General features: G+C 44.4%; 1 protein-coding gene across 2 annotated transcripts in view; it reads left to right on the top strand.

Annotated features, from left to right (window-relative positions):
• ACBD6 (acyl-CoA binding domain containing 6) overlaps positions 1-25183 on the top strand; it is a 168604-nt gene extending 143421 nt beyond the window's left edge. Inside the window, exons 7-9 of one of the 2 annotated variants that reach the window (XM_066624958.1) lie at positions 8795-8825; positions 17719-17777; positions 24446-24530. In XM_066624958.1, the coding sequence (XP_066481055.1) occupies positions 8795-8825; positions 17719-17741 (54 nt within the window). In that variant the 3' untranslated portion in view covers positions 17742-17777; positions 24446-24530. Of the gene's footprint in view, positions 1-8794; positions 8826-17718; positions 17778-24445 lie in introns of both variants that reach the window. The other variant, XM_066624957.1, reaches the window with a different exon arrangement.
• Positions 25184-27734: the final 2551 nt, after the last annotated feature.

The raw sequence follows: 27734 nt of genomic DNA, 5'->3' as shown, positions 1-27734 counted from the left end.
CTATTTTCAAGATATGGGTTCCCCAATTATCTCACAGGCCACCCTTTCAGCAGTGCGATTTCTGCCACAGCATCACTTTGCGGCTCAGCAGTAAGAGGTGGTCTGCAAAGTGATACCGTGGCAGATGCAGCGCTGCTAATATGGTGGCCCATGTGATAATTGGACTCACCCATTCCCTCATCAGTGCCTCCTTACTCCCGTTCTCACTCTTCTTATTCTGCCTCTTTCTCTGTAGCATTCATTGCTTTCTGGGGCGTCCTTCCATCTTTCCCTCACAGAGCCTCTATAGAAGTGTCATTGCTGAAAGGGTAGCACAGGAAGAGCCCAGTTATCATCAGGAGCAGATAAAGAGCTTCTGAGCAGATAAAGGCCCACGGGCCTTATGTTTGACACCCCTGGTCTAGAACAGATGAATTGCTCAATATCAGAACTTTGGTCTTGTTTGAATTAAGTTTCAGCTTCTATGCCCACATCAATTCCAAAATTGTCTCCAACATTTCCACTTCACTGTTAATTGTTTCCTCTGCTTCCCTAGCATTAGATTTTCAAATGTGAAGTAGAGTTGAGTACCATCAACATACTCGTTAATAACTCAGCTCAAATTTGATGCTCTGAATGTTTGGGAACCTCTGGCCTCTGCATGAAATGTTTATCTTGTATGTATATATATACAGAGTTTGCATGAAGGGGAACATTCAAGCATGCAGTCCTCCACCTGCTGTCCAAAATGGCACATGCTGGTCAGAGACCAGAATAATAAAGAGACCATAATATAATCTTCCCCAGGAGTTTCATGTAAATGTTAGAAAATACGGGGCAATATGGAACCCTGCAGTACCTCACAAACCAGTGGCTAAGGGCAGCATTCCCTCTCCTGATCCCACACCCTCCAAACACCCCACAGCTATAAATGGCTGATAGTATTTAAGATCACTGAGAGGTCCAGAAGAATTGAGAAGGTAATGCTTTTCCTGTCTATACTCTAGCATAGAACATTCATTACAAGGCAATTTCAGTCCCAAACTCAGGTCAAAAGCCTGCCTGGAAAGAATCTGTCTACCCAGTTTCATCCAGAAGCTCTAAAAAATGGCAAAGCAGACACTGGAATCCAATGAGAACTTTTTTTAAAACAAAGAGTGGATCACCTTTTAAGAGGTGTGGGAATAACACAAGAGGTGTTTCCAGTCTTTGCCTTCCCACTTCCCCAGCTGCTCTGGGCAGATTTCAGCTGCCCCGATAGATATTGATTTGTTTATCTTGAAGTTACTGCCAATGAAACTATTTCTTCACACAACATATAATTTACAGCAGTGGTTTTCAAACTTTTTCAAATGTGATGTGCCATTTTGGACAGCATGTGGAGGACTGCATGCTTGAAAGCTCCCCTTTATGCAAACTGTGTGTGTGTGTGTGTGTATGTGTGTGTGTGTGTGTGTAATGTTTTATGCAGAGACCAGAGGTTCCCAAATATTCAAATCATCAGTTTGAGCCGAGTTGTTAACCAGTATGTTTTTTTTGTTAAGAACTTATTTATTATTTTCATTACAATGTTGAACTAACACAAAATTTTAAAAGACTTCCACTTATCTCTACAAACATACATAATAATATATGTCTTTATAATATTTGATACAATAAAGATTAAACTTAATATTAGATCTCTTTTATATCTATCTCTTCTATTCAGTCTCCAAACCCACTGGTATATAATTCATTACAATTCAAGCTCTGCAGGAAAATCATAAATGGCTTCCACTCAGTCAAAAATGAATCCATTTTCTTTCCTCTAATTAAAGATGTCAACTTTGCCATCTCTGCAAGCTCCAGCATCTTCGCCAGCCAATCTTCTGTTGTTGGTATACTGGAGCACTTCCACTTCTGTGCATAGAGTAACCTTGCTGCCATTATCATGTACAGCAATAATACACCATGTTCTCTTTCCAATTGTTTGTCCATCAAACCCAACATGAAAAACTCTGGCTTCCACTGTATATTAATTTTTTAAATTTTCTGAATCTGCGAATGAATTTGTATCCAAATTTTTTTTGCAAATTTGCAGGACCACCATATATGAAAAAATGATCCCTCCTGGTATTCACATTTCCAACAACATCCTGTTGTATTATAAATTTTAGCCAATTTCATGGGAGACAAATGAAAATACATACATCATAATACTTATGAAATGAAAATACAAATACAATACAAATGAAAATACATACATCATAAAAATTTTCTTTAACATTAATATTTAAAGTAAACTCAAACCTCTTGTCCACAATCCCATCCATTGTTCTATAGAAATATTATGACCAAAATTTTGAGCCCGTTTTAACATGCAGTCTTTTACTTGTTCTTCCATTTCAAGTTTTAATAAGGGTTTATAAGTTTTAGTGATAACACAGGCCTACAAAATTGAGGGTCAGAAAAGTTTTTCCTAAACGTTATGGTGGTTTGATATGAATTTGGGGTGCCGATTCCAAAAATGGCATCCGTTTTACCCTATCACGTCTAGTTTTGGAGACATGGCATAGCCTCATTAGTGAATGGTTCAAGCAACTTCCTCATGAGGCAGCCATGGTGTAGGCTTCCTCAAGAGGAAGCTGCCAATTATGTGTAGTTATCATTTCTTTTCTATGCAAAGCTTCTTGTGGTGATAACCACAATGGAGTTTTTGGGCAAAATCTAACTTTGTATTTATTCCAAATTCTCAAAATGGCACGCCTAACAGAGTGGTTATTAAACTCTGCATTAATCTTAACTTTGTCATACCATATATACCCATGCCAGCCAAACCTCAAACCATGTCCTTCTAATTCCAGTAATCTTCTATTTCTCAATGTTATCCATTCCTTCATCCAAGTTGTTAACCAGTGTGTTGATGATACTCAACTCTACCTCACATTTGAACATCTAATGGCAGGGAAACAGAGCAAACAATTAACAATGGAGTGGAAGCATTGGAGTCAGTGGAAATGTTGGAGACAATTTATAAATGCCAAGGGGGTGTTTGGTGTTTGGGCAGCAGTGCTTCCCACAGTAGCAGCTTGTTTAACCCTTTATGCACATAGCCTAATCTGCTCTGTCAGTTTCTTGAACTACCCAAAATTGGGTCTGGACCTACAGTTTGAGAACCGCTGATTTATAGAATTCACTGCACCATGATGTGCTGATGGCCGCTATCTTAGGCAGCTTTTAATTGTGCTTGGAAAATTTTTGGAGGATAAGTCTGTCCATGGATGTTGTCCATGATGGCTAAATGGAACCACCAGTTCCAGAGGCAGTAAAGTGATTGAGTGCCAGGTCTTGGGGGGAAAGGACTGCAGAGGCACTGTGGTCTCAAAGTTCCATTTGTTGGCCTCTTGAGAGCATCTGGCTGGCCTAACAGAAGTTCTGAATTTCTGTGTATGTGGTGATGTGTAAGCATGGGTCATCAGATCTCATCTATGAGCCTACATAATTTCTTCCCACTTGTAGTTAGTGAGACCCTTGCCTTTTAGTTATGTTTATATTCATACCCCTGGACAGCAGTTGCTTACATGGTAATTAATAGGCAAGAATTTTTTTAATAATGTCTTTAGTGTAATATGATGTAGGGCAATAAAGGCAAAGAAGCATAATATTGCCAGCCGTCTTTAAAATGAATAACTGCTTGAAAGCTGATGTGAACAATGTCTTGGATGAGCTTCCAGGGTCTGTGCAATGCAAGAACTCAGCCTCAGTATGGACATAATGACTCCTAGCCTAAAGAAATGTGAAATATAAAATCGTGATCAATTAACCATTTTCCCCATATTTCAGTAGTCCTTAGTTCATGTTGATAGGTACAGCTTCAAATGAGCTACATTTAGGCAATAATTCATCCTTGAACAGAAAAGTATAAATAACTAGGGCAAATATTCCTTCTTCTTGCTTAGTAACTCAAAATGAAACTTAATTATCCTGCTCAATTTTCAAGAAAGAAAGATCAGCTGTTGTCACTCAGTTCCATTTGCTTATTTATAGTTGCATTTAAGTAAGGCTGGAAATCTCTCCTAGTACTTGCCCAGAGATCATTTATCAGGTTTACACATGGAAAGCTATGTTGCTATGTTCATTTTAATATGAAAGAGATATAATCAAAACAAGTTTAGGGCAACTTTTGAAAACCATCCATTTTCTGATTAAAATACTGCTATGTATGAATTTAAAGGGCTCTGGTGTCTCGCTTCATTGTGAAGCAATGCGATTTTCATAAAAGCCAGTAGAATTGGGTGACAATTGTGTTAAATCTTTCAACTAGATCGGTAGCACTTTCTTAGGACCCCCTGCTAATGAGTTTTCATGCTGAAATTTCTCCAGATGAAGAATTAGATTTTCTTCTTCTTGAGTCAAGCACAGCCTCTGTCCAGCATAGTAACCGGAAACCTACATATCTCATTAGATATGGCACTTCAGACACTAAAACCAAAGAACACAGGTTCATGCAGGCACCTGCATATCTGTAAGGGTGCAATTTACTGGATTAGAATTTTGTCATGTGGAAAATAAAAATCATACACCTAAAAATCACAAACATGACACACGTGTTTTGATTACAGCTCGGCTTCTTGAGAACTCTGAAGTGTAATCTTTGCTATTGTTCCAGATTAAATGTTCTTGCAAAATGGTGCTGCAGTTAAGGGAAAGTGTATCTGAAACTGATTTCAAACAATTTGATATTGTCAAGTGTCTAGTGTGAGAATAGTAAGGGATGATCAAATACTACAGTATAAACTGCTTGGAACTCTTCTGCATAATAGTGGGCCTCATATAAGGATCAGAGTATTTAAAAACTATTCATCATGTGGATCACACTGATCACATCATGCCAGTCTTGCATATCACTAAATGGAGACTCTCCTCAATATTTTGACAATGCAAATAATAAGTATTTCTCTAACCTTATAGAATCACCTTCATAAGACCATGGTATCCTTCTGGACTGGCTGGCTGAGCTGGGGATTTGGAGCACTGCTTTGCAGTGGTTCAAATCCTTCTTGGCTGACAAGTCCAGATGGTGATACTAGGGGACTCCTGTTCGGCACCCTGGCAAACAGTGTGGTGTGCCACAGAGTTCTATTCTGTCCCTCTTGCTTTTTAACATCTACATGAAACACTGGGGGAAATCATCTGGGGATTTGAAGTGGGGTGTCACCAATATGCTGATGACACCCAGCTCTATCTTTCCTTACCATCTCATTCCAGGGAGGCTGTGGAAGTCCTGGAGCAATGTCTGGAGGTGGTTGGGGTCTGGATGAGGGCCAATAAGTTGAGATTAAATTGAGAAAAGACAGAGGTCCTTCTGGTCAGGAAATCCTTGGTGCATGTACTGAGTCATCAGCCTCCTCTGAATGAGGTTGCACTCCTCCTGCAGGAGCAGGTGTGCAATTTGGGAGTGCTCTTGGACTCACAGCTTTCCCTGGAGAGGCAGGTGGCAGTGATGGCCAAGGGTGCATTTGCCGAGCTCTAGCTGATGCACCAACAGCGGCCGTACTTGAGTTGGACCTAACCATGGTGGTCCATGCTCAGTAACACGCTCTAGGTGAGACTACCTTTGAAGATGGTCCAGAAGCTGCAACTAGTGCAGAATGCAGTGGCTAGGGTGGTTACTGGAGCTAGGCAGTTTGATTCTGTTGGACTGCTACTTCGGTGACTGCACTGGCTCCCCATTGGTTTCCAGGCCCAATTCAAGGTGCTGGTATTGACCTTTAAAGCCCTTCATGGTTCAGGGTCAGGTTATCTGAGGGACTACCTTCTCCCATGTATTCCGGCCCACCCTCTTAGGTCATCTGTGGGAGCTTTCCTGCAAGTGTCGCCTTTCTCCAGATTAGGGGGGTGGCAGACAGGGGGCAAACCTTCTTGGTAGTGGTGCCACAATTATGGAACTCTCTGCCAGGGGAATTAAGATCTGCTTCCTACATCATGGGGTTTCAGCGAGAGCTCAAAACATTTTTGTTTCATCTGGCATTTGTGTGATGGGTTGTCTGCCCCCTGTGCCTCTGTAGCAGTATGTTGGTTGTAAATAGTTTGCCCTCCTCTGAATGGTTTTATTTATTTTTTGTGATTTTACTTACTGTGTTTGTATATTGTAGCTATAAATTGTATGTTGGGCATCTGCTCTGGCAAAGGAAAGGCGGGGTAGAAATCTTTTAAAGAAATATATATGTTCTATACAGCATGAGGGATAATTTCCAATAAACATTGTGTTTATATATGTCCCTTCTGTTAAGTGTCCATTGTGATACCTGAGTACTTGTATGAAGATGTGGCACAGTCCTGTGAGCCATCTTATACTCTTCCTCAGCACCTATTTATACGACCATTTTTGAGATGAAACAGTCATCCCAGGTTGCCTTTCCTTTTGAATTTGTGTGTTTTGAAGTGCCTTTGTAAATTTCAATACGCTGGAAAATTTCAGATGACCAAATCCTGAAAATTCCAAACGTTTCCTCCTATTGAATGGTCTCAGGTAGCCCTGGGTTCCAATCCTGGATAGAAACCTTCTGTCTTGCCTATCATCCACATACTGCCCTTGAGACTATGTTAGGCTGGGAGGAAGACCTGAACTGAACATGGTGAGCACTTTTCAGATGTTAAGGCCTCTGCAAATTTTAAGGCTGTTTTTCTTGCACAACTTGATAAAGTGAGAACAACACTATTACCTCCAAACTGAAAACATATTCAAAAACTGGGGTGGAAGCAAGCTGTCAACTTCCAGTAGGCACTTTTCGGTGCACACCTCATCCTGTAATAATGAGAGGTGTAAGCAAAATGTCTAAGGCCCCAATCCTATCCAACTTTCCAGCAGCGGTGCCGCAGGAATGCAGCCCCAAGATAAGGGAACAAATGTTCCCTCACCTTAAGGAGCCCTCTGTGAGTGCCTCACCACCACAGGATGCAGCACATGCCTCATTGGCATGGTTGCACCAGCACCAGAAAATTGGATAGGATTGGGCCATAAGCCCTGTTATTTCTTGCTATACAATGCAGATTTGTAGCTTTGTCTCAAACAACGCAGTGCAGTGATTCCCAAACTCTTTAGCATCGGGACCAACTCCTAAAAATGATGCCATGTCAGGACCCACCTAGCTCTACAAGACTAAACAAAACCTTACCAGATGCTCAAGCCTCTGTTTTTATCCTTTTCACTATGGGGGGGGCACCTTCTGGAGCATTTGTTAAGCTTTGCATTTGTCAAATCAGGACCATTCTGGTGGCTTTCTGTTTCCCTCCACCTGAATTTTGATAAGAGCTGAGGCTCGTAGACCTACTCACAAGTAAATGTGCACATGTTGCTCAGTTTTGCTTTCCATAGGGCTCAATATATTTTCCTTGTTCACTGAGAGACTTCCTTCTTGAGTTTATTGGGGTCTGCGTTTATTGGAACAGGATCATTCTGGTGACGTTGTATTCCTGTTGGCCTGTTCTTCAATGTGTATTGAGGCACAGTCATCTATTCAACAAGTAAATGCAGATATGATACTTCTTGTGGTTTCCTTTTTTTTTTTTATTGGTATTTTTAATTCACATACACAAACATACAAACATATAACATACATTTAGGGGTGCTAAATACCATATACCGTTATTCATTAATCATACTATATCTTCTAATCTGCTACTCATCTACTTCTGCCTCTTATTAGTTTATCCATTTATTTATATAATATATACTAAATTTTAAAGAGATAAGACCTTCTTAAAAAAATGTTAACCTCGTAATAGTTGCAGAGGCTGGTGCAACTGTAAAATACAGACTGAGGAGTTTCTCTTGACAAGAAAAGGACTACAGTTGAAACAGAGCACTATACTGCTTATGCCACCATAACCTCAGCAGGGTTATGTCCTGCCATGGCAAATAGCTATTTTCTTTTTATCTGCTGTGAGTAGCTTTTATAATAACCCTGCTGTATGCTTCCTGCAAATGCATTGCACTAGCATGACCTGGAAAAAAGATGGGGACCCTTACTGCAACAGTGCACTAGGTAGTAAAGGTTGAGCCTCATTATTTGCGTGGGTTTCATTCCAAGCACTCATTTGGATGGCAAAAAGCGCACTATAGCAAATCAATTTAAAAAACAAAGTTTCTTTGCTCAGGTGATTTAAAAACAGCCTTGCTGACCTTTGTGATGTAAGATAAGAGTCATTAAGAATCCATCAATTGGTTGTCCTCCAAGGCTTACAAAGGCACTTCACTCAGTCCCTCCCTTCACCAATACAAAGTGATCACCTTTCTTTCAGGGGGAAGGGAGGAATCCACTGGAGAGAGAGGGATTGATGGATTGTCAGCCAGCTGCCCTCTCTCTCATTTACAAGGCTATTGTTAAAGGACTGTTCAGTTTTCCAAACTGATTTTAAAGGGATGCATTTTTCCTCTTCTCTGGGGATCAGCACATTCCTTCTCATTTGCAGGGGCCATTAGTGTTGAGTCAAATCCATGTATAAAAAATTTGTGTATATCAAGGCTGGGCCTGTATTGCTGGATGCGACATGGACTTACGGTTTGGGATCTGGAACTAGCCATGCAGTGCTGATAACTGCAGAAAACAAAAATTGTGCTACAACCTGTGTTGTCTTTAGCTTTTAATTGAGGCGTATTCTCTGGGCCAGGGGAAAAAAGACATTTGAAATTCAGTAGAAATCTCTAGTTTCTGTTTGTATCCCATTTAATGTTGTGTTATGATTCTGATTAGGGATTTACTTCAGATGGCTCTTAATGTGCACTTTTTAAACTCTGTGTATCCAGCTAAATCTGGTTGTCTTTTCTTTCCAGGATGATGAAGGCCAAACAGCCTTGCATTATGGTAAGTTGTGCATGAGCACATGTGCCTCTTAACCTGCCTCATGGTGCAGATTGAATGAACAATATTTAAAGTGATACAGATGCAGCGGAAACAAAAGCCTGCTTAGGAACTGGCAGTAAGTTATTCAAACTAGCAAAATTTTGTTTTCCATGTGAAGAATCTGCCCCTTATACCCAGGCCTTTAATCCTCCTCCTGCTGTATCTGTATACACACTGTACAAAACACAGACACGGGTGGATCTTTCTGCAGTTTAATCAGTAGTGCATCTTAACTTGTTCTCAAATAAGATATTTTGAGGACAGATCCCTTTCTTTTGACTTGAATATTCACTTAAGGTTGCTTACTAGTTTTCTTTAAATTTTTAATAGATCCACACTAATGAAAAATTGTGAGATATGCAAAAATGTACAAAATGATGTTGTAGGGAAAGAAACCATTCTATATATTCTCCCTCCTCACTACAATAATAATCGGGGGGGAGTGGATTTTCAGACAATTGGTTAGACTGACCATTTCTTTTGGATTAATAGCTTTATAAGCAATTGGCTGTTAAGAAACATTTTAACAGGAAAAACTGTTTCAAGAATTTGTGGGAGCCTTCTGTTTTGAGACAAACTGCTTCCATTTTTTTTCTCGCCCACTTTACATTGTAATATGTTTCGTTACGGATAATACACGCATGGGAATGCCTCTTGTTTGAATATTGGCAGATGATAACTTAGAATCCTATCATTTCAGTTTCTTGCTTGTGTCTCTGCATCATGTTGTCTTTGTTATTGTATTGGCCTGACTGCAACCAACTGCAATAGCACCAATCAAACACTACATGAAGCCTGACAATATCTTGTTAGTTCAATTAATCAATGTGACTTGCCCAGACTTGCATTCTCCTGAAAATCCTTAAGTATTTATTGCATGGACTGCATAATAAAGCCATTAATTGTAGCACAGACTTGACTGAAGGCATCTCCATGGGCATTTTTCCTCTTTGTGCAACAAACTGAGGAGTTAACCAAACCCTTGTGGGCAAGGTTGGTGAAGTAAGAGCTAAGTTTATCTTTCTTTTTATGGGGGCGTTTGGCCTGACAGCTGTCCTTGCCTCAGCAGCTCTCGTGATTACAGAAAGTGTCAAACTGCATCCTTAGATGGGTGATAAATCCTGGTTCATTCTGATTAAACATAGGTCAGAGCCATTCAGAGGTTAAGTGAAGGACAGCTCCTGAACATGTTCCCCTCAAATGGTCTGTGAAAAACACCCCACCCCCTTCTGTCCAATATCTCCTGGTTATTGGTGCCCCTGTCATTGTGTGGTCAGCGCTAGCACTGTGTCTTTGAAAAGATCAGAATGCGTGTGTGGTCTGCCTTGTGAATGGCCTGATAGTCTTGTATTCCCTCCCTAAGATCCTCCTCCTTCTCTGCCACCCCCCCTTCCCCACAGGGAATGCTCAGATGATTGCCTCTGTGCCTCCCAGAGGAAATCAAGGTTTCTCCTTGTACTTGAAAGCACGTGATGTAGAATGGGCTGGCTCTCTCTATCCTCCTGGGCTCTTTCTTCCTTGACGAAGCGCCATCTGCTCTGCTCTGCTCTTTCTGTACTCTGGCAAGGCAGTGGGAGGGGATGCTGGAGTGAAAATAAATAATAAAAAAGAGAAATCCATCTTGAAAGCCCTAAGGATTAATAGACTTGGAAGACAAACGGTGCTGAATGAAAATGCATCTTCACCTGTGCCCATGTCAGGACTGTCTTACTGGTGCTTGACAAATAGAGGTTCCCAGGGTGTGCTGTAAATTCAACAGCTGTTCTAATCTCCAGGGACAATTTTGCACTCTTTAGAGGTGGACTGATGTCCTTTTGGGGTTCCCAAAGCAGTGGCAGCGCATGGTCTCATTAGGGCTTACTTGTCAGCAGTGCCAAATATCTGTCCACATCCTTAGTGCCTGGCCCTCCATTTGTAAAGGACCTTTAGGATCATTAGTGTAAGTGTAATCAGACTAATATCAAGTACTGCAGCATCTACCTCCTCTCAGCTGATTGTGGAGGTTCCTATGGGAAGATGGCCAGGGATTGGATTCATTCCTGCCCTTTTATCGTGGTTTGTTTCCAATTCAATTGTTTGAATTCTGATTCAGCTCCCTCCAATCAGATTGCCTCCATATTGCTTGGTGTTTACTAATTTTAAGGATGTCAACTGGTTAACACTGTTTTAATTTTAGTTAGTATATTTAAACAAAGTGGCACTTGAAAAAATCTCAGTGATACTTTTTAAACCATTGAAAGAAGCTTACGGTTACTTACTCTTTTGTTTATTAAAGCTAACATTCATTGTTAAAAAGAAACAATTTTTAATAGATTCTTTTCTTTTTCGATTATTGCTTCTGTATAACTCTGGAATTAAAACAGCTTCAGAAATCAAGCATGTGCCATTAACTTACAGGCCTCCTGATTTGAAATTTGGCCTTGCTCATTAATCAACTGAGGCTGTGATCATCAGCATGCGTGCTTGGAAGTAAGGCTGGATGAACACAATTGTTTACTTTGTAGTAAACAAGCAGAGGATCAGGCTGAGCGTAGGTGAAGTATTTGAAACTGTTTTGAAATGATGACCAATTAATTTTGCAAGGTGGAGAACCTTTCCATACTGCTGCAGAGCAGTTCCATGGTGCTTTCATGAAATTGCCCCAGATCTCTTCTCTTCCCGGATCACTCAACATTACTAAACGAGACAACATTATACTGCATGTAGGATGTTAATCACAGTGGTATGGATTACTTGCCATATACACCGATTTCCCTTCTGGGAAGCTGGGACCATTAGATCCTTGTTCAGGGCCCTTCCTTGGCTTTTTCAGGCAATTGTTTTCTCTGGAGCAACTTCTCCAGTTAATTCAAAATTAATATCTTCTTTTAATTTAAAATAGCAAAGTGGCTGACAAAAACTATTAATATCATAATAATATGCTGTATATAAATATAATAGAAAACAATATATACATATATACATATATGTTTCTATATAAACATAAAACAAAGAATAATAATGAAACAACAATGATAAAATTGAGTAGTTGGAAGAAAGCAGAAGTTAGAGTCATTGCACAGCAGGATTAAAAGTTATCCAGAACAAAAAGGGTTTTACCATTTACTCAAAGATGGAAAGAGAGAGAACCAGTGTCCTCTCCCTGGACAGGTGTGATCCACAGCCTTCCGGAACTCCATCAGTGACTGTGACAGGGCTTCTATCTTGCCCAGCAAAGAGGGAGGTGGGCAAACTGTCTTGATTACTTGAGGCTTCACTGCCAGGCTATTGAATATGACTGGGGTGTTTTGATTTTTTTAGTTCTCTGGAAATGCCTCTTATAAATGAGTTTCCATATTGATTTTGCATAATCTTGTCATATGTATAGTATGAATTCCTAAACTTGGGCACAGTATGCCACAAGAAACGAACAATATAATTAAAGCTGTCTTGAATTCCACAGTATCTGCCCACAGAGGAAGCTGTGTGATATCCTGCCCTGTTCTGGTTTACCATCCTTCCAGTCAGTCTCTTCTGAGGAAGCTTAACTCTGCCATGTCTCTGCACTAGGTGTGACTAAATCAGTCACTTTCAATACAGAATTACAGCAGAATTACCTCTGCAGGGAGTACAGTATTACAGCCCAATCCTTTGCCATTGGGGAGAGGAAGGGAGAGGAATGGGGCAGGGAGGTTGTGGGAAGGGTGGATCCAGCGGTAATGGCACATGCCAGATCCTACCCCCTCCACCAGCAGTCTCCCCACTCTAAGGGAATTTAAATCTCCTTTTCCCTCCGAAGCTTCCTAGTCCCCCTCACCGCCACTGGTACAACATCCTCCTTTTTGGCATGGCTGCACCAGGGAAAGAATAGAATTTGGCTCTTAGTCCCTGAACTATTGGACTCCTGCTTTTGAACTGTGCATGTCTAAAAACTTTTTCATTTATGGTAACCCTGGGATTGCAAAACTCTAGAGAGCTTTGTGGGACATCTATTGATGGTTACCAGGGCCAACTAGACAGACAATTGGTCTTATTCCTTGCATTTTTTTGGAAAATACTAAATTTTTTTCTTGTTAAAAAAACTCAAACTGCACTGCTGTTCTATTTAATTTAATTTTTGCTTCCTCTCCCCCCTTGCATCAGCTGAAGAAGGCAACAAAACATCCAAAATACTTTCTAATTACCACACCTAATTGCAAAAGGAGTACACTGCTAATGTGTTAATCTGAAATATAATTAAAAATCATAATTGGTGTTCAGCAGGGAGGCTTTTTAAGGATCAGATCCCACTGGAAATTTGTTTTAAAGTTGCTTTAGGGTAAATCTTCTGGACAGATCTTGTGCATCTATGCTACAGCAAAGCACGTGGATGCCAGCAAAGATATTATGTATTCAAACTGCATTAGTTCTCTTTCCATTGTATAAAAAAGTAGGTGAATAGTGTGATATTTGTGAGGGTAGGCCTTATTAAGTCTTCTTATGATACTCCAATGAAACTCTGAATTAGTCTAAGGGCACAGTCCTAACCATGTCTACTCAGAAGTAAGTCCTATTTTGTTCAATGGGGCTTATTCTCAGGAAAGTGTGGTTAGGATTGCAGCCTAAGTATATTTGGTATTTGCATGTGAATTCTGAATCAGTCCTTCCTTTGTAGGTAAACCATTGAGAAAGGAATAGTATACAAATTCTGATCTCTAATATTTTTGCATCTCATCTCTCTGGCAAATGGATGCTTTTTAACAGTCTTCCTTTGACAATGTACTTACTATGTTGCTATTTTCAGCACAAAAGGATTAGAATCCTGTTAATCATAGTACAGTCTGAATTAAACTTCTTTGCAAAGAAATCCACTCACCTAGTGCTTGAATTCCCTTACAAGATAATCAGAGTCAGTTCTTGCATTACAGCGCCATAGTTCGATTTCTGCTACTCTGAAGCTTCATTCAGTAATGCTCAGCTGCAGGGGATCATGTGGAGAGTAGAAGTGTAGCTACTTCCCATGTTAGTGTGTCAGTTATCAGTTGGTTTGTTAGTTCTTTGGATTCAGATTCAGTCTTGCTCACCTGCATCCATTCTGCTGCCAAAGGAAGGTGCTAAATAATGAGATTGCAAAAACTATCTGTGGATTAATATATGAGAGAAAGTGAGTTTAAGTGTCATCAGTGATGGTGCTGATCTGCCCCTATACAGTGTTGTCCCAGCAACATTTAGACTGATGAGACTTTTTACCACTGGCTACTGAAAGACACTTTGCAGGCATGTTCTCAGCTGATAAAATGGAAATCTTAACAACAACCCTGTTGTACCAGATGTGCTTAAAAATTCTGTGCTGCAATTGGTAAACTTTGGCACAAGTCTCCATTCACCTTATGCTCTGCCCCCCATAAGTCAGGGGCACTTGAGCCAGCAAACTCAACATGGGCTCAGCCATGTTGATCGTTCCACAGGCCAACCAAGCCCAGTGATAGTTGTGGCAGATGTCATGGTATCAGATGGTACCTGAAGCCCTGGAAGCCATTTGGTTTCATGAGTGGATCATCCCCAAAAACTAGAAGTTCTGGCTTTTGCTGATGATGATTTGCATATTTGCAGGCACCTTGAACACTCTTAAGAGGTCACATGACATTGTACACTGCAACATAAGTTGTATCTGCAAAAAATATCTTCATTAAAATAATTTTCCCCCTGCCTTTCCCTGTTATAACAGGCACAAGGTGGCTTACAATAATAAACATAGCAATAAAAACAAAGTAAACACTGACATACTTAAAATCGGTATATAAAAGCAGCACTCTAAAAACAGATAAACAGTTCTCCTGATGCTGAATTAACCACTCCGCCAAAGGCCTTTAGTTGAAGGGGGATGGCATCTGGGAAAGGATTGTGCGTTCTTCTTCTGCCTGGAAATATTTCCACTTTCTGAAATGCCTTCCCCACGATTTGTCTTCTTATGAGGTTGGACCTAAGGAAATCGTCTTAATGGCCTGGTAAAATAATTCCATTTTTAATATTGCTCTAAAGTCAGGAAATGCCAAAGTCAAGGTTACAGGTTTTCATGGTTTTTTCCCCCCACAAAAGGTTATGATTTAAATTTAATATCCTGCACCTCTTCCATCTTCCATTTCAGCAGACTGTGCTTTCTGGGCTACCTCTGAAATAACTCTGCTTCAGTATATGTAGTTAAGATCAAAGCTGTTGCCATGTTCTCTAGTGGGATCTGCATGTTCGGGTTAGTCCTCCTTTTGGGTAGCTCCTCCCTCTCAGGATAGGCAGGCCAGTAGAATCAAAGTTCCTGAGGAGGAGGGGCTGCCTGGACTTCCCCAGTCTGGCCTCGCCTTTCAGCCCAGCAGGACCAGAGTGGGTCAGATCCCACTGCCCCAGTGGCGTACCTAGCCCATCTGTCACCTGGGGCAAACTAACATTTTGGCGCCCCCCCATGATTTAATTAATTAATTAAATTTATTATTACTACTGTATTATAGAAGATAGCAATATAAAAATGGTAGATGAAATGACTCTAGCTTACAAAAACTTGTGCCACATCACTTTGTTAGGCCAGAATCCTAAGCAAGTCTACTCAGAAGTAAGTTCTATTGTGTTCAATTGGTCCTACTCCCAGGAAAGTGAGGTTAGGATTCTAGCCTTAGGGCCAAATCCTATCCAACTTTCCAGCACCAGTACAGCTGCAGTGCAGTCCCAAAGTAAGGGAACAAATGTTCCCATACCTTGAGGAGGCCTCTATGTCTGCCTCCCCACCACAGGATGAAGTACATGCCCCACTGGCGTAGCTGCACTGGCACTGGAAAATTGGATAGGATTGGGCCCTAAGTTGTCACAGGGTCGTGAATATTTTACAATCTTGACACATCTCCCACACATACAGTTCTGTCTTAAGTAGCATTATGAACTCTGAAAATATCTGATCAAAAGCATTCTCTCAGAGACAACTGCATCCTAAAGTGTTCTGTCTCTTTAAAATGCAATGTAAGAAGTTCCCCATAAATCATAATCCTGAGCACATTTATTTGGAAACCACACTGAAATAAATTAAATTTACTTACAAGGTAAAGGTGTTTGGGTCCATAGAGTTGGGTATACCATTTGTTATCATTATAATATGAAATCCGTAATGCTCAGAATGGTGCATTTGCACAGGACATTTTTCAGGGACTAAAATCAGTGCATTTAATCCTGCAAGCCTTTCATAAAACACAACCATCTTTTCTGGGGCATAGTTCCCTATGTTCCAGAACCACTTTTCAGAGCATAATACCATAGTCTTCTGGGACTGAAGGATGCCAATGAAGTTCCCTATGTTTCTAGTTTTGCATTTGACATAAACACAGATCTCTCCTAAGCAAATATGCCCAGAAAATGACTGTGCCCTCATATGATATTTAAATCAGACACAAAACAAAGGTGCAGCTAATCAGTTACAAACACACTCAAACAGCTTTGATTGGCAGTGGCCATGTTTCCTAAAAGGTACACAGCACTCATGAAATTGGCAGGAAACTCCAGGGCTAGCCCAGGCTAGGAGGCAAAGGCTGCAATCCTAACCACACTTTCCTGAGAGTAAGCCCCATTGAACAAAATAGGACTTACTTTTGAGTAGACCTGGTTAGGACTGTGCCCAAACAGGATCATTTAGCCAGATTTCTGCTTCTCCAGCAAGGCCATACCACACTTACTGTGGGAGCCTGCTTTGGGTCCCATCCCCACATGTCTCCTATGCCTTTAGCAGTGACATTCTACGACAGGCAAGAATTCAGTTGTTCTTTTTGCACCAGGGAGAAGCTCTGGGAATCTAATTAAGTTCAAGGTTGGAGAGACTGGGATTCTCTCAAGTCAAAAGCAACAGAAGAGAAGTTGAAGAGCTGCCTCTGTTCTCTCCTCCCCCCAGCAGTTTTGCCATGAAGCATCCTTTAATTTTCCCCACCCACCACCCCTTTTTTGGGTGCTTAACATTAAACGTGATAAGGAACTGAAAAGGAATGTTTGTTCACGCTTTGGTTCTAATGTGTATCAGTTGTGTATGTGTGTGTGTTGAGGGAGGGTACCTAACAGCTTTCTACTGTGCCAGGGATTTCTCAAAAGTCACCCCAGACTACCCACCCCTCGTCACCCAGGCTTTGCCTGGGGTGGGTTCCTTTCCAGACAGCCCCCAAGCCCCTCCTTCCAGAGGATGCACACTTCTAGTGGGAAGAAAAAGTTCTTAATGGAAGGAGCTGACTTTCAGGCTGCAATCCTCTAGGTCAGTGGTCCTCGATCTTTTCTGGCCCGAGGCTCCCCTGATCCTTGTGGCCATTGGCCACGGCTCCCCATTACCTCACCTCAGTTACCCCCAAAATGGGAATGAAGGTGTTATAATTATACACTAGAAACAAACAGCAGCTGCCAGCACTCTGAGGCTGCAATCCTAACCACACTTACCTGAGAGTAAGCTCCATTGAACACAATAGGATTTACTTCTGAGTAGACCTGGTTAGGATTATGCCCTGAGTTTGTTAGCAGCACACCTGGAGGGTTTTGGAAAGGGAGGGGGGAAATGATTAATTTGCTGGGGGAGGGGAAGACTTTGTTTTGTGTGTATCTGCTAATTGCAAACTGAGACCCAGAGGCTGTTTGGCTGCAATCCTAACCTCACGTTCCTGGGAGTAAGTCCTATTGAACACAATAGGACTTACTTCTGAGTAGACCTAGCTAGGATTGTGCCTTTTGTCTTACAATAGCAGCCAACATGGGAAGTACACCCTCCCCCCCCCCAGGAGGCAGGAGGAAAAAGGGGGATGGCTGAAAAGGAATGAGTATTTTTATTTTTTAATCAATATTTGGAGACAAAGCCATCAAAAGTGATTTTTTTTCTTTTTTGAAGGGGAAGGAAAAAGTGAAAGGTGAAGATCCTGGTTAAGCTGACACAGACCCCACGCCTATGTAGGTCTATACATATGCCTATGCCTACTCATATGCCTACACCTATGTAGGTCTACCCCATTTGAGTCAATGGGGCTTACTCTCAGGAAAGTGTGGAAAGGATTGCAGCCACACAGAGCAAGATTACAACTCAACCCCAAAGTAGATGGGGGCTGCTCACACACATAAACCCCGACATGCAGCTGCCACCCCTGTTCCCCCCAGGCAAGACGGAGGGATGCAGGCTGGGCATTTGGACATACCCCCCCAAGAGCAGGCTGGGCTCCCTTCTTCCCAAGCGGAGGAAAGCGCTGCGCTGCCTGTACTTACTCTTCCCTCCCAGTTTGAAGCCTGCCAGGAGCGTGCCCCATGCTGATGAGATGCTGCTGCCCAGCTGGCCTTCTCTCCCACCTCCCCCCACCATGTTTCACTCCCTCTCCCCACCTCATTCACAGCTGCAGAAAAGCAGCAAGGCAGCATGTGCAGCAGAGCAGCTATGGCAACCTCACTCCCCCAGATGCCTCACAAGGCCCCTGGAGGCTAGTCACACCTCCACAGATTGAATACATCAGCTCTATGTAGTTACCTGGGAGTAAGACCCATTGAACACCAACGGGACTTACTGCGAGCATTTTGCTGCTTTTCCAGCAGAGATAATGAGTGCCTCTTCTCCTTTAAGAAAAGGAGGGGGTGAGGCTGAGGCATTTGCCCCGTTTGCCCTGCCCTAGGTCCGCCAGTGAGCACTGGAGAACCTAGAAGGGACCCGGATCCCAGGTTTTCCCTCCTTTTTCCTTGGAGCTGCCTGCTCTTGCAGGCAAGGAAGGCATCCCCTCCTGTTTTCCAGGGGCTTGCAGCGCTTGCAACGCTCCTTTGGCAAGCACCCTTGGAGCTGCCTCTGCAGCTGGGACGGTGCCTTTTGAAACTCGTGCCTGGCGCTTTAAGCTGCTCGCTCCCCCCCCCCCCCCCCGCAGCTGGGATGTTGCAGGTGGGCCCATGAGCGCCTTAGTCAGGTAAGCCTCCTCAGAGCTGCCTCAGCAGCAGGGAGGGGGCCCCTTCCAACAGCGCACCAAGTGCGACTGCAGCCGCTCACCCCCCTCATGGCTGGGGCATTGCAGACAGGCCTGTGAGCACTCCGGACACTTCAAACCTTCAAGAGCTGCTTTCCCTCCCAGGCAGAGGCGCCGAGCCATCCCCCAGAACCAGCCCAGTCCTTCCAGCCTCTCCAGGTGTCACGGCCGCCATCTTGGATTGGCACGCAACGGGCCTCCCTCTGCAGTGACAAAGGCTCCCGGAGTCAGGCTCGCAGCCATGGCAGACACTGCAGTACCTCTGGAGCCACCTCTCATAGCTCCAGAGGGGGCAAGAGGTCAAGGACCAGGATGCTTGGCCCCACTTTCAGCTGCCAGTCCTCTAAGTGGCCGGCGCCATCTTTGGGATGCACACAGGCGCCAGCATTCAGGCAGGTACCGCACCGCTGCCAGGCCTCCACATTGGTGAGTGCCCCCCTCCACCTCAACCCTTGCAGACAGGCCCCCCTCCTCCATGGTGAACCCCAGCGAGACTCCTGGGACTCCCCCCCCACGCAGGCCTCAGCGCCTTGGACTGGGGGAAACTTTCAAACTCCATCCATGAGATGGTCCAAGCTAGCGTATCTGCTGCCATGGAATCTTACCAGCGGTCTGCGGGGGGTTCCATGCCTCCTCTCAGTCCCCATCAGGAACCCCCAGAGGAGGAGCCAGATCTGATTCCCCCCCCCAAAAGGCAGCGGGGATCCACCGCCCATAGCTCCAGCTCAGAGTGTGCCATCAGTCCACAGGATCAGGACCCAGAGGAGGTGGAGTCCCACACATCATCCGTAGCAGAGGGGGGAGAGCAGAAGAACAGGAGCTCCAGGGTTTGTACCTTTTCTATGCAGAGCAGTTCCCCAGGCTTATTTCCAGGGTAATGCAGGTGCTGGACCTACAGGCAAAGCAGGCTCCAGTCGAGACATCAAGACCCAAGCCAAAGTGGGGGTTCCCGGCAGTCTCCCCTAACCAGCAGGAGACTCCTCAGTGATTCCCCATGCCCCCCTCCTTCCAACAGCTGATTGACAAGGAGTTGGCTAACCCAGCTAAGAGCCAGGATTCCAGCAGACCTTCCACGAGGTTTTACAGTCTTCCTCTGGAAGTCATGAGCTGCCTCAAGTCCCCATTGGTTGATACTCCAGTGGCATTGCTGAGGGCCCCCTACGTCCTCCCTGCTGACAGTGATGGTCTCCCCCCCACGGACAAGAAGGTCGAGCTGGCAACTAAGAGAGGCTTTGAGGTTTTGGCAAGTGCCCTGCACGCTTCAGTGGCCTCGTCCCTCTGTGCAAGAGCCCTGGTTCTCTGGCTGCAGCAGTTCTCCGAGAGCTACCTGTTTCCTTCAAGGGCATGCACAGACATAAGAAAGATGGCCTCAGCCACTGCCTTCGTGGCTGACGCCAGAGCAGACGCCATCCAGTTCTCCGTCAGAGCCATGGCAGCTGTGGTTGCTACAAGGCGACAAGGTCGCTACAAGGCTACAATAATACCTGGCTACGCAACTGGGACATGGATGCATCATTGCAGTCCTGAGTCACCAGTCTCCCTTTCCAGGGAGGGAAGCTCTTCGGGGACCCCGTGGACCTGCTCCTGGTAGAGTCCAGGGGCAAGAAGAAGGTACTACCCACCCAGGACAGGGCTCCCAGACCTGCGCAGAGGCCTCAGCAGCAGCCCTTTCGTCTACCAAGACAGCCCACTTCCACTTCCTTGGCTCCCACAAGCACTTTGAGAGGTCAGAGGACTGTCTGGCAGCCACAAAGGCCAGTCTTCAAGCCCTGCACCCAGCAGCCCCAGCGGTTCAACAATGAGGGTCACAAGTCCCAATGACACCCAGCAATCTCATTCCTGCGCATAGGAGGCAGACTTCAACTCTTCGCCAACAGATGGGACAAGGTGACCACCGACAGATGGGTCCTGGACACCATCCATCAGGGATACTCTCTGAAACTCCGCACCATTCCCAGAGACCAGTTTCTGTGGGTGCCCAGACCCAAGTGCCCTCTGAAACACGCCAAAATCCTTGAGGCCATTCAACACCTCACAAGGATCAGAGCCATCAGACCAGTACTGGAGAATCAGCAGTGTTGTGGGGTATACTCACATCTCTTCACGGTCCCCAAGAGGTCCGGCGGCATCCGGCCCATACTGGACCTCAAGTAGCTCAATCAATGGATGAACCACCAGAAGTCCAAAATGGAGACCCTACGCTCCATCCTCCTATCAATTAGGAGGCACGACTATATGACCTCACTGGATCTCCAGGAGGCTTATCTTCACATACCAATTCTTCCCGCACACTGGTGCTTCCTCAGGTTCTGCTACCAGAACCAGCACCATCAGTACCGTTCTCTTCCTTTCAGCCACTCCTTGGCCCCGAGAGTGTTCACCAAGATCCTCACCGTTCTCATCGTGCACCTGCGCACAAGGGGCGTTGCCACCTTCCCGTATCTCGATGACATGCTTGTGAGAGCATCATCCTCACAGCTAGCAGGGCAGCACCTACACCCGCCTGCATCACCACAGTTTCATTGTGGACCTGGAAAAGAATCACCTCATGCCGACCCAGACAATAGAACATCTGGGCATGGTCATCAACTCCACCCAGTTCAAGGTGTTCCACTCCTAGGAGCAGCGGGAAAAGACGAGGTCCCTCCTCAACACAGTCCTTCAGGCACCCAGACCAGATGTGCTGGTTCTCATGTGCCTTCTCATGCCAGGACATCTTTCCTTGGGCCAAGGCCAGGGCACACCCCCTACAACATCTGCTCATCCCTTACCAGGACTTCATCATCAGACACAGGAGCAAGCGTGTCAGACTGGACCCTATCACGATCCCCGACCTCTGCTGGTGGACGCGTCCTCACAGACTGGAGCAGGGCTCTCCTATCCAGATACACCACAGGATTGCCCTCTTCACGGACGCGAATCTGCAGGGATGGGGGGTTCACACTGAGGGGGTGGTGACCCAGGGCTGCTGGTCACTGTGTGAAGCAAGGGAGCCCATCAACCTGTTGGAGCTGAGGATAGTTTTCCTGGCACTTCAGGCATTTACGCACCCACTTCAGGGCCAGGGACTTCCCGGTATACACAGACAACATAACCACCAGGGCTAGCCACCGGCAAGGGGGCACTCCGTCATCCTCTCGGCAGAAGGAAGCCCGCAAGTTGCTCCTGTGGACAGACTAGAACCTCACCTCTATCAGAGCGGAGCACATAGCCGGAATGGACAACACTGTAGAAGACTGGCTGAGCCGGCAGGAGCTTAACCAGTCGAAGTGGTGCTTGCATCCACATGTTTTTGCTTGGATCAACAACAGATTCGGCCCTCTGACCATGAATCTGTTTGCCAGCGACCTCAATCACCAACTCCCGAGGTTCCTATCCAGGGGACAATGTCCGGGCACGGAGGGGAACGACACCCTGCACCGCCAGTGGCTCAGAGGTGTGCTGTACACGTTTCCTCCTTTGAAGCTCATTCTGAGTGTCCTGAACAAAGTAAGGCTAGAACAGGCCAAAGTCCTCCGCATAGCACCAGACTGGCCTCGCTGGCCATAGTACACAAAGCTGAGGGAACTGTCAGTGACTCCTCCCTCTCATCTCCCCCTTTGACCGGACCTGTTATCTCAGGGCTCAATCCTGTACCCTCAGGTAGCGATGCTTCACCTTGCTGCCTGGAGGTTGAGTGGAAGATACTAGATACTACTAAGATAAACTAAGATACTCCCATTCCGTTCTCTCTACCCTGTTGTCTGACAGGAGGAGATCTACCAACAGGGTCTGTAGTGGAACCTGGAGGGCCTTGGCAGAGTGGTGCCATTCCCAGCACATTGACCCAGAACGGATTAGGGTCCAGGACCTCCTGAACTTCCTTCAGGCAGGCCTTGACAAGGGCCTTAGCACGGCCACCCTCAAACGCCAGGTCTCCACCATATCCTCTACCCTGGGTTTCCCCAAAGGTAGAGCCCTGTCCTCGCACCCCCACGTGTGTAAATTCCTCAGAGGGGTAAACCTAGTTAATCCCCCTCCTGTTCCCAGAGTTCCCACATGGGACCTGACTCTGGTTTTACAGGCCCTCACCAGGCCCCCCTTTGAACCTGTGGCTACCTGTTCTCTCAAACTCCTGTCTCACAAGATAGCCTTTCTGGTGGGAATCACCTCTACCAGAAGGGTCTTGGAGATGGCAGCCTTCTCCATTGCCAAGGATCTTTGTCTGCTCCAGGAGGACAGGATAGTCCTGCGCACCAACCCCACCTTCCTTCCCAAGGTGAATTCCCTATTTCACCATTCTCAGGAAGTGATTTTGCCCACCTTCTGTCCCAATCCATTCTATCCCAAGGAGAGGGATTGGCACACTTTAGACGTCTGCAGAGCGGTTAGCTTCTGTCTCTCCAGAACCACCAGCTTCTGCAAGACGGAGGCCTTGTTTGTGGCCTACAGGCCCAGTGACAAGGGTAGGAAGGTGTCACCTTCCTCCATTTCAAGATGGGTGAGGGAGGTCATAGCCGAGGGCTTAAGGTTTTTGGTAAGGAGCCACCCAAGGGCATTATGGCGCACTCTCTCCAGGTAGCACCCTTCAGGGCTCACCCATCACTGGAGGGCGGCCACTTGGAGCATGCTCAACACGTTCATTAGACACCTTCGCCTCAGGAGACGCAGGCTTCACCAGGCACGTTCTCCAGAGTGTCATTACACACACTTCCGGCAGCTCCCACCCTTGAGGAGCACGGCTTGGGCACATCTCAAAAGGAGGACTAACCCAAACATTGAGATCCCACTGGAGAATGGGGAGATTTGTACTTACTGTGAATCCCCCTTCCCAGTGGTCTCCATGTTCAGATTAGTCCACCTGCCACAGCTGAAGCAAAAAAAAAAAAAAGAAGAAGGAAAGACAGAGAAGTCCTACTAAAGGGGGGCGTGACAGAGTGAGAGAGAGAAAGCCTTTATACCAGGGTGGAATAGCCTGGGATGAGGCTATAGTCAAAGCCAGGGCAGGATCAGATCCCTCTGCGCACACTGCCTTCCACACCCGGGGTGACCAGAGCCATGAGACCACGTCAATCAATGCATCCAGAGCCAGGATTGGCGTTCTTCCACCCATCATCTGGACGTTCGCATCTCCTGGATATCAGAGTGGGGAAAGGTCTTCAAGCTTAGACAGCTTGGGAAAGTCCAGGCAGCCCCTCCCCCTCAGGAACTTTGTTTCTCCTGGTCTGCCTATCCTGAGAGGGAAGAGCTACCCAAAAGGAGGACTAACCCGACCATGGAGACCACTGAGAAGGGAGATTCATGGTAAGTACAAATCTCCCTATTCTCCAGGACAGACCCCTCTTTCCTCTTGTTTAGGAGTCAGGCTTGTTCACCCTTCTCCTTCCTAACACTAAATCCAGACCTAAGTAATCAGTCCTTGCTAAATGCTGTCAAAACTTACATATTGCAAGAAATTGAAACAGTTCTTACCATGTTGATAGAATGTGGGAATATTACTCTAGAGCAGAATTTCCCTCTGCTGGCCTAGCAGCCTTGCTCTGTTTGGGTTTCAAACCACTTGCTTCTGCAGTACATCAGTCTGTATTTGCTATATAAGCTAATGGAGGGTAAGCTGTGTTGACTCTGTCCTTTTTCCCCTAGCCTCTACTTGTGAATTTTTGGACATTGTGGAACTGTTGCTGAAGTCTGGAGCTGACCCTACTCTTCGGGATACAGAGGGCTATTTGCCTGAGGAGGTAACGGACTGTAGAGCAATCACCTCCATGCTGCAAGAGCATACTGCTGGCAAAACCTAACCAAAAGACCAAGGACATCTGCAGATAGCCCCGACCCAGGGCTCTCAAAATGTACAAAAACTGCAATAAACCCATCCATCCTCCACATAATCCTCTTTGGTATGCATGTTGTATGGAGAACAGGGCCTCAGCTGAGAACTTTCTATCAGTCTGTGTTTTGGGGAGCAGGAACCTGATGGGACTTATTTTCCCAAGTAAATATGCCTAGGATTGGGCTTTGAGACGAACTGCTCTTTTGCAAAATGGCAGTTACACATGAGAAGGGAAAATTAGCAGGTGGAGGGGAAATGAATTGGTTTACTACACTGAGCTTTTTCTTTAGCAAAAATTACTTAGTAAGAGAGAGTCCTGTGTCACTGTTGTTACTCCCTTAACTTGTAAGATAATAGCAATGGAGTTCTCTAAGGTTTACAACTGGAGGGCTTTTCCACTGGCTCCTGAAGATCAAAATAATAAAACAGGAAGGCAGAGCTATTATTCTGTTAACCTTAATCACTGATGAGAATTGATGAGAATGTCCATCATGTGTGTTTCCCTCTGTTGTAAAGTACTGTCTTGCACGATAAAAAATGTCAAAAATTTGTATCTGAATTGTTCCTTTTTCATGCCTAGATTGAAATCCAACTAGTTTCACAAACAGCAGAATGACTTTTGTATTAGACATGAAATATTAGTTTAGAAGGCTTCTCTAGTTATTTCTGTACTACCTCTCTTATCTGGAAAAGCATTATGCAATTGACTGAAAGACTTATAAGGATGAAAGTGACCCACACACATACATACCCCAGCATAGCATGGCTGTAAGGCAGACAGGCTCTTAGCTGAATGACCAGTTCCCTATTGATTTTTTCCCACCTTCCTAAAAAAACTGTTTGTAATGTTTATTATCACATAGGATAATATGGATATTGCCTTTGAGAACATGGTGCTTAAAGAAGAGTATAGAAATCTGATCATCGCTGCATGGTTGGCACCTACAGTCTCATTGCTGAATTCTTGGAATCAGTCACCAGTTTGGGACAGGCAGGCAAAAGTTAAAAACAGAACGATCACCTTTCCGTGTTCTCTTGCCTAGAAACCAGAGTGAATTTTTGTTTGTTTTTTGGTTGTTTTGTTTTTGCACTGAATGTTATCCTTATTGGCATTTTAATATTTTGAAGGAAAGTTCCCTTTGATGGACATCTTGTGTATGAATAAGCTCTCTCAAAATAACACATACTTGGTATGTGCCCAGATGCAAAGTGGCAAGCAGCAGTGCCTGCAGTTTGGACAAAGTACATTTGCAGAGCTTAGGCCTGGATATGTTTATAGCACTTTAGAACTGTTTGAGAGGTTGGAGCCCTTCCAAAAGAGAGAGAGAGAGAGAGAGAGAGCATATATTATTGTTTATAATCTGCTTTATTCAGCCAAACCTTTTCCCCCAATAGCCCTCTGGATTGCTGTTTAAATCCTCTGGTGCCTTTAACTACCAATACTGAAAATGGTTAATGCATATTCAGACTAAGCTTGGCATCTACTCCAGAAAATCACTTTAATTGAGAAGCATTAAATGTTAAAATGATTAAAATATATAAAGCCAACATGGTGTTGTGTTTGAAGAGCCCAGATCCACAGCTTCATCTGGCCCGTGTGAAGCTTCATTGTCGAGGGCTGGTACTGCTAGGAATTCTCCCAAAAGAAAAAGGGTGCGCTTCCTTGGCCCATGCAGTGGTGAGCAGCTAATACTGATCAGTAAGTTATGTCAGGAAACGAAAGACTGCACAGTGTACAAGTGAGTCACTGAAGAAGGTGTTCTCTTTCACTTCTGTTTCTCTTTCTGTAGGAGTGTAATGACCAGAATGGCCTGTCCTTCAAAAGAAATAATGGGTTCCTGTTTTCACATATGTATTGTGCTCCTGGTTCTGTTTTTTGTATTATAGATGCAAAGTCTGGTCAATGAGGGGTATACTGAACTAAAAGTTGGATCCAGCAGATGTGAAAGGGTCTTGCCAAATGCGTTCATTCAAGAACCTCTTTTTTTGTAAGGACAGCTGATGCCATCCTTGGAGTTAGTTTAAGAGCAACTTCCAGGAGCTGCAAAGTATTCTGTAAGCATTTGCTGAAGCCTTCTTTTCCTGAATTGCAGTTGGTTGTTAGAGAGCCTTGACTATCTAATGTCAAACAAACATCTGCAGCAGAACATCTGTGGCCAGTTGAACTCAGAGTTTTAAAATAGTAAAAGACAAAACAAGGGTACAACAATGGATTTCAAACAAAATTTTACAGGAACAGCAGCTGAGAAAAAGTACATGACTATGAGGAGCATCACCACAAAAATGAGAATAAAGATAGTCCCACTGCCCTTTGTAAATGGTGCTACAGTCACAGGATGACAACACCTTTTTAGTGATGACTAATCTAAATCTGAATTTGAAGTACATTTTATACTGTATCTAGTTGTTGAGTGTCTAGGCAATCACCCCATAAAACTAGCTGAAGGATGTTACCAGAGTTTGCAACCAAACCATATCCCAAAAAGATTCTTTTCGACGTTGTATATAATGGATAGAAAATGTGAAAATGAAGGCTTGGAAAAGTATGCCTCTTTATAGTGACATGTGTCAGAGTGACAGGATTCTTTCTTCTAGGAACCCTAGAACTGTCATTGAGTTCACAACTGCATGATGAAACATCTGTGTAAACAGAGCTCATGCATGGGTATGAATGGCAGTGGGGGAATGCAGACATTTATCAAATGGTAACTTACCAGAGTGTGTTTGATAAACTTATTGTGTCATCCTGCAAACTGGCAAAGAGCACTGTTACTCCCTTAGGTTCTGGTCAGACACAGATTATAGTAAATTTTACAATTGGTAAATGGCCATCTGTATTAATACAATAATTCCAATGATCACAGTGCTGGGAGAAAATACTACAGTGATTGCTTAATGCTGCTGCCATACTGGCTGTATCTGTTCTACCCTGATATTTCTTCACATAATGGTAGGCATTCACTGGACAAAGGACAGTTGCCCTCCTCATGCGATAAAGTGTACTACCAGACTGTTAATATCTCACTCACAAGGTGTGTGGCTGCATTCTGACTCTCCCAGCCTAAGCTGCTGCAGTGTGCCCTGAAAAGATTCATAGATGCC

Source organism: Tiliqua scincoides, chromosome 4, assembly GCF_035046505.1.
Source record: "Tiliqua scincoides isolate rTilSci1 chromosome 4, rTilSci1.hap2, whole genome shotgun sequence".
Lineage (NCBI taxonomy): Eukaryota > Metazoa > Chordata > Lepidosauria > Squamata > Scincidae > Tiliqua > Tiliqua scincoides.
This window is presented reverse-complemented; position numbering and strand designations above follow the sequence as displayed.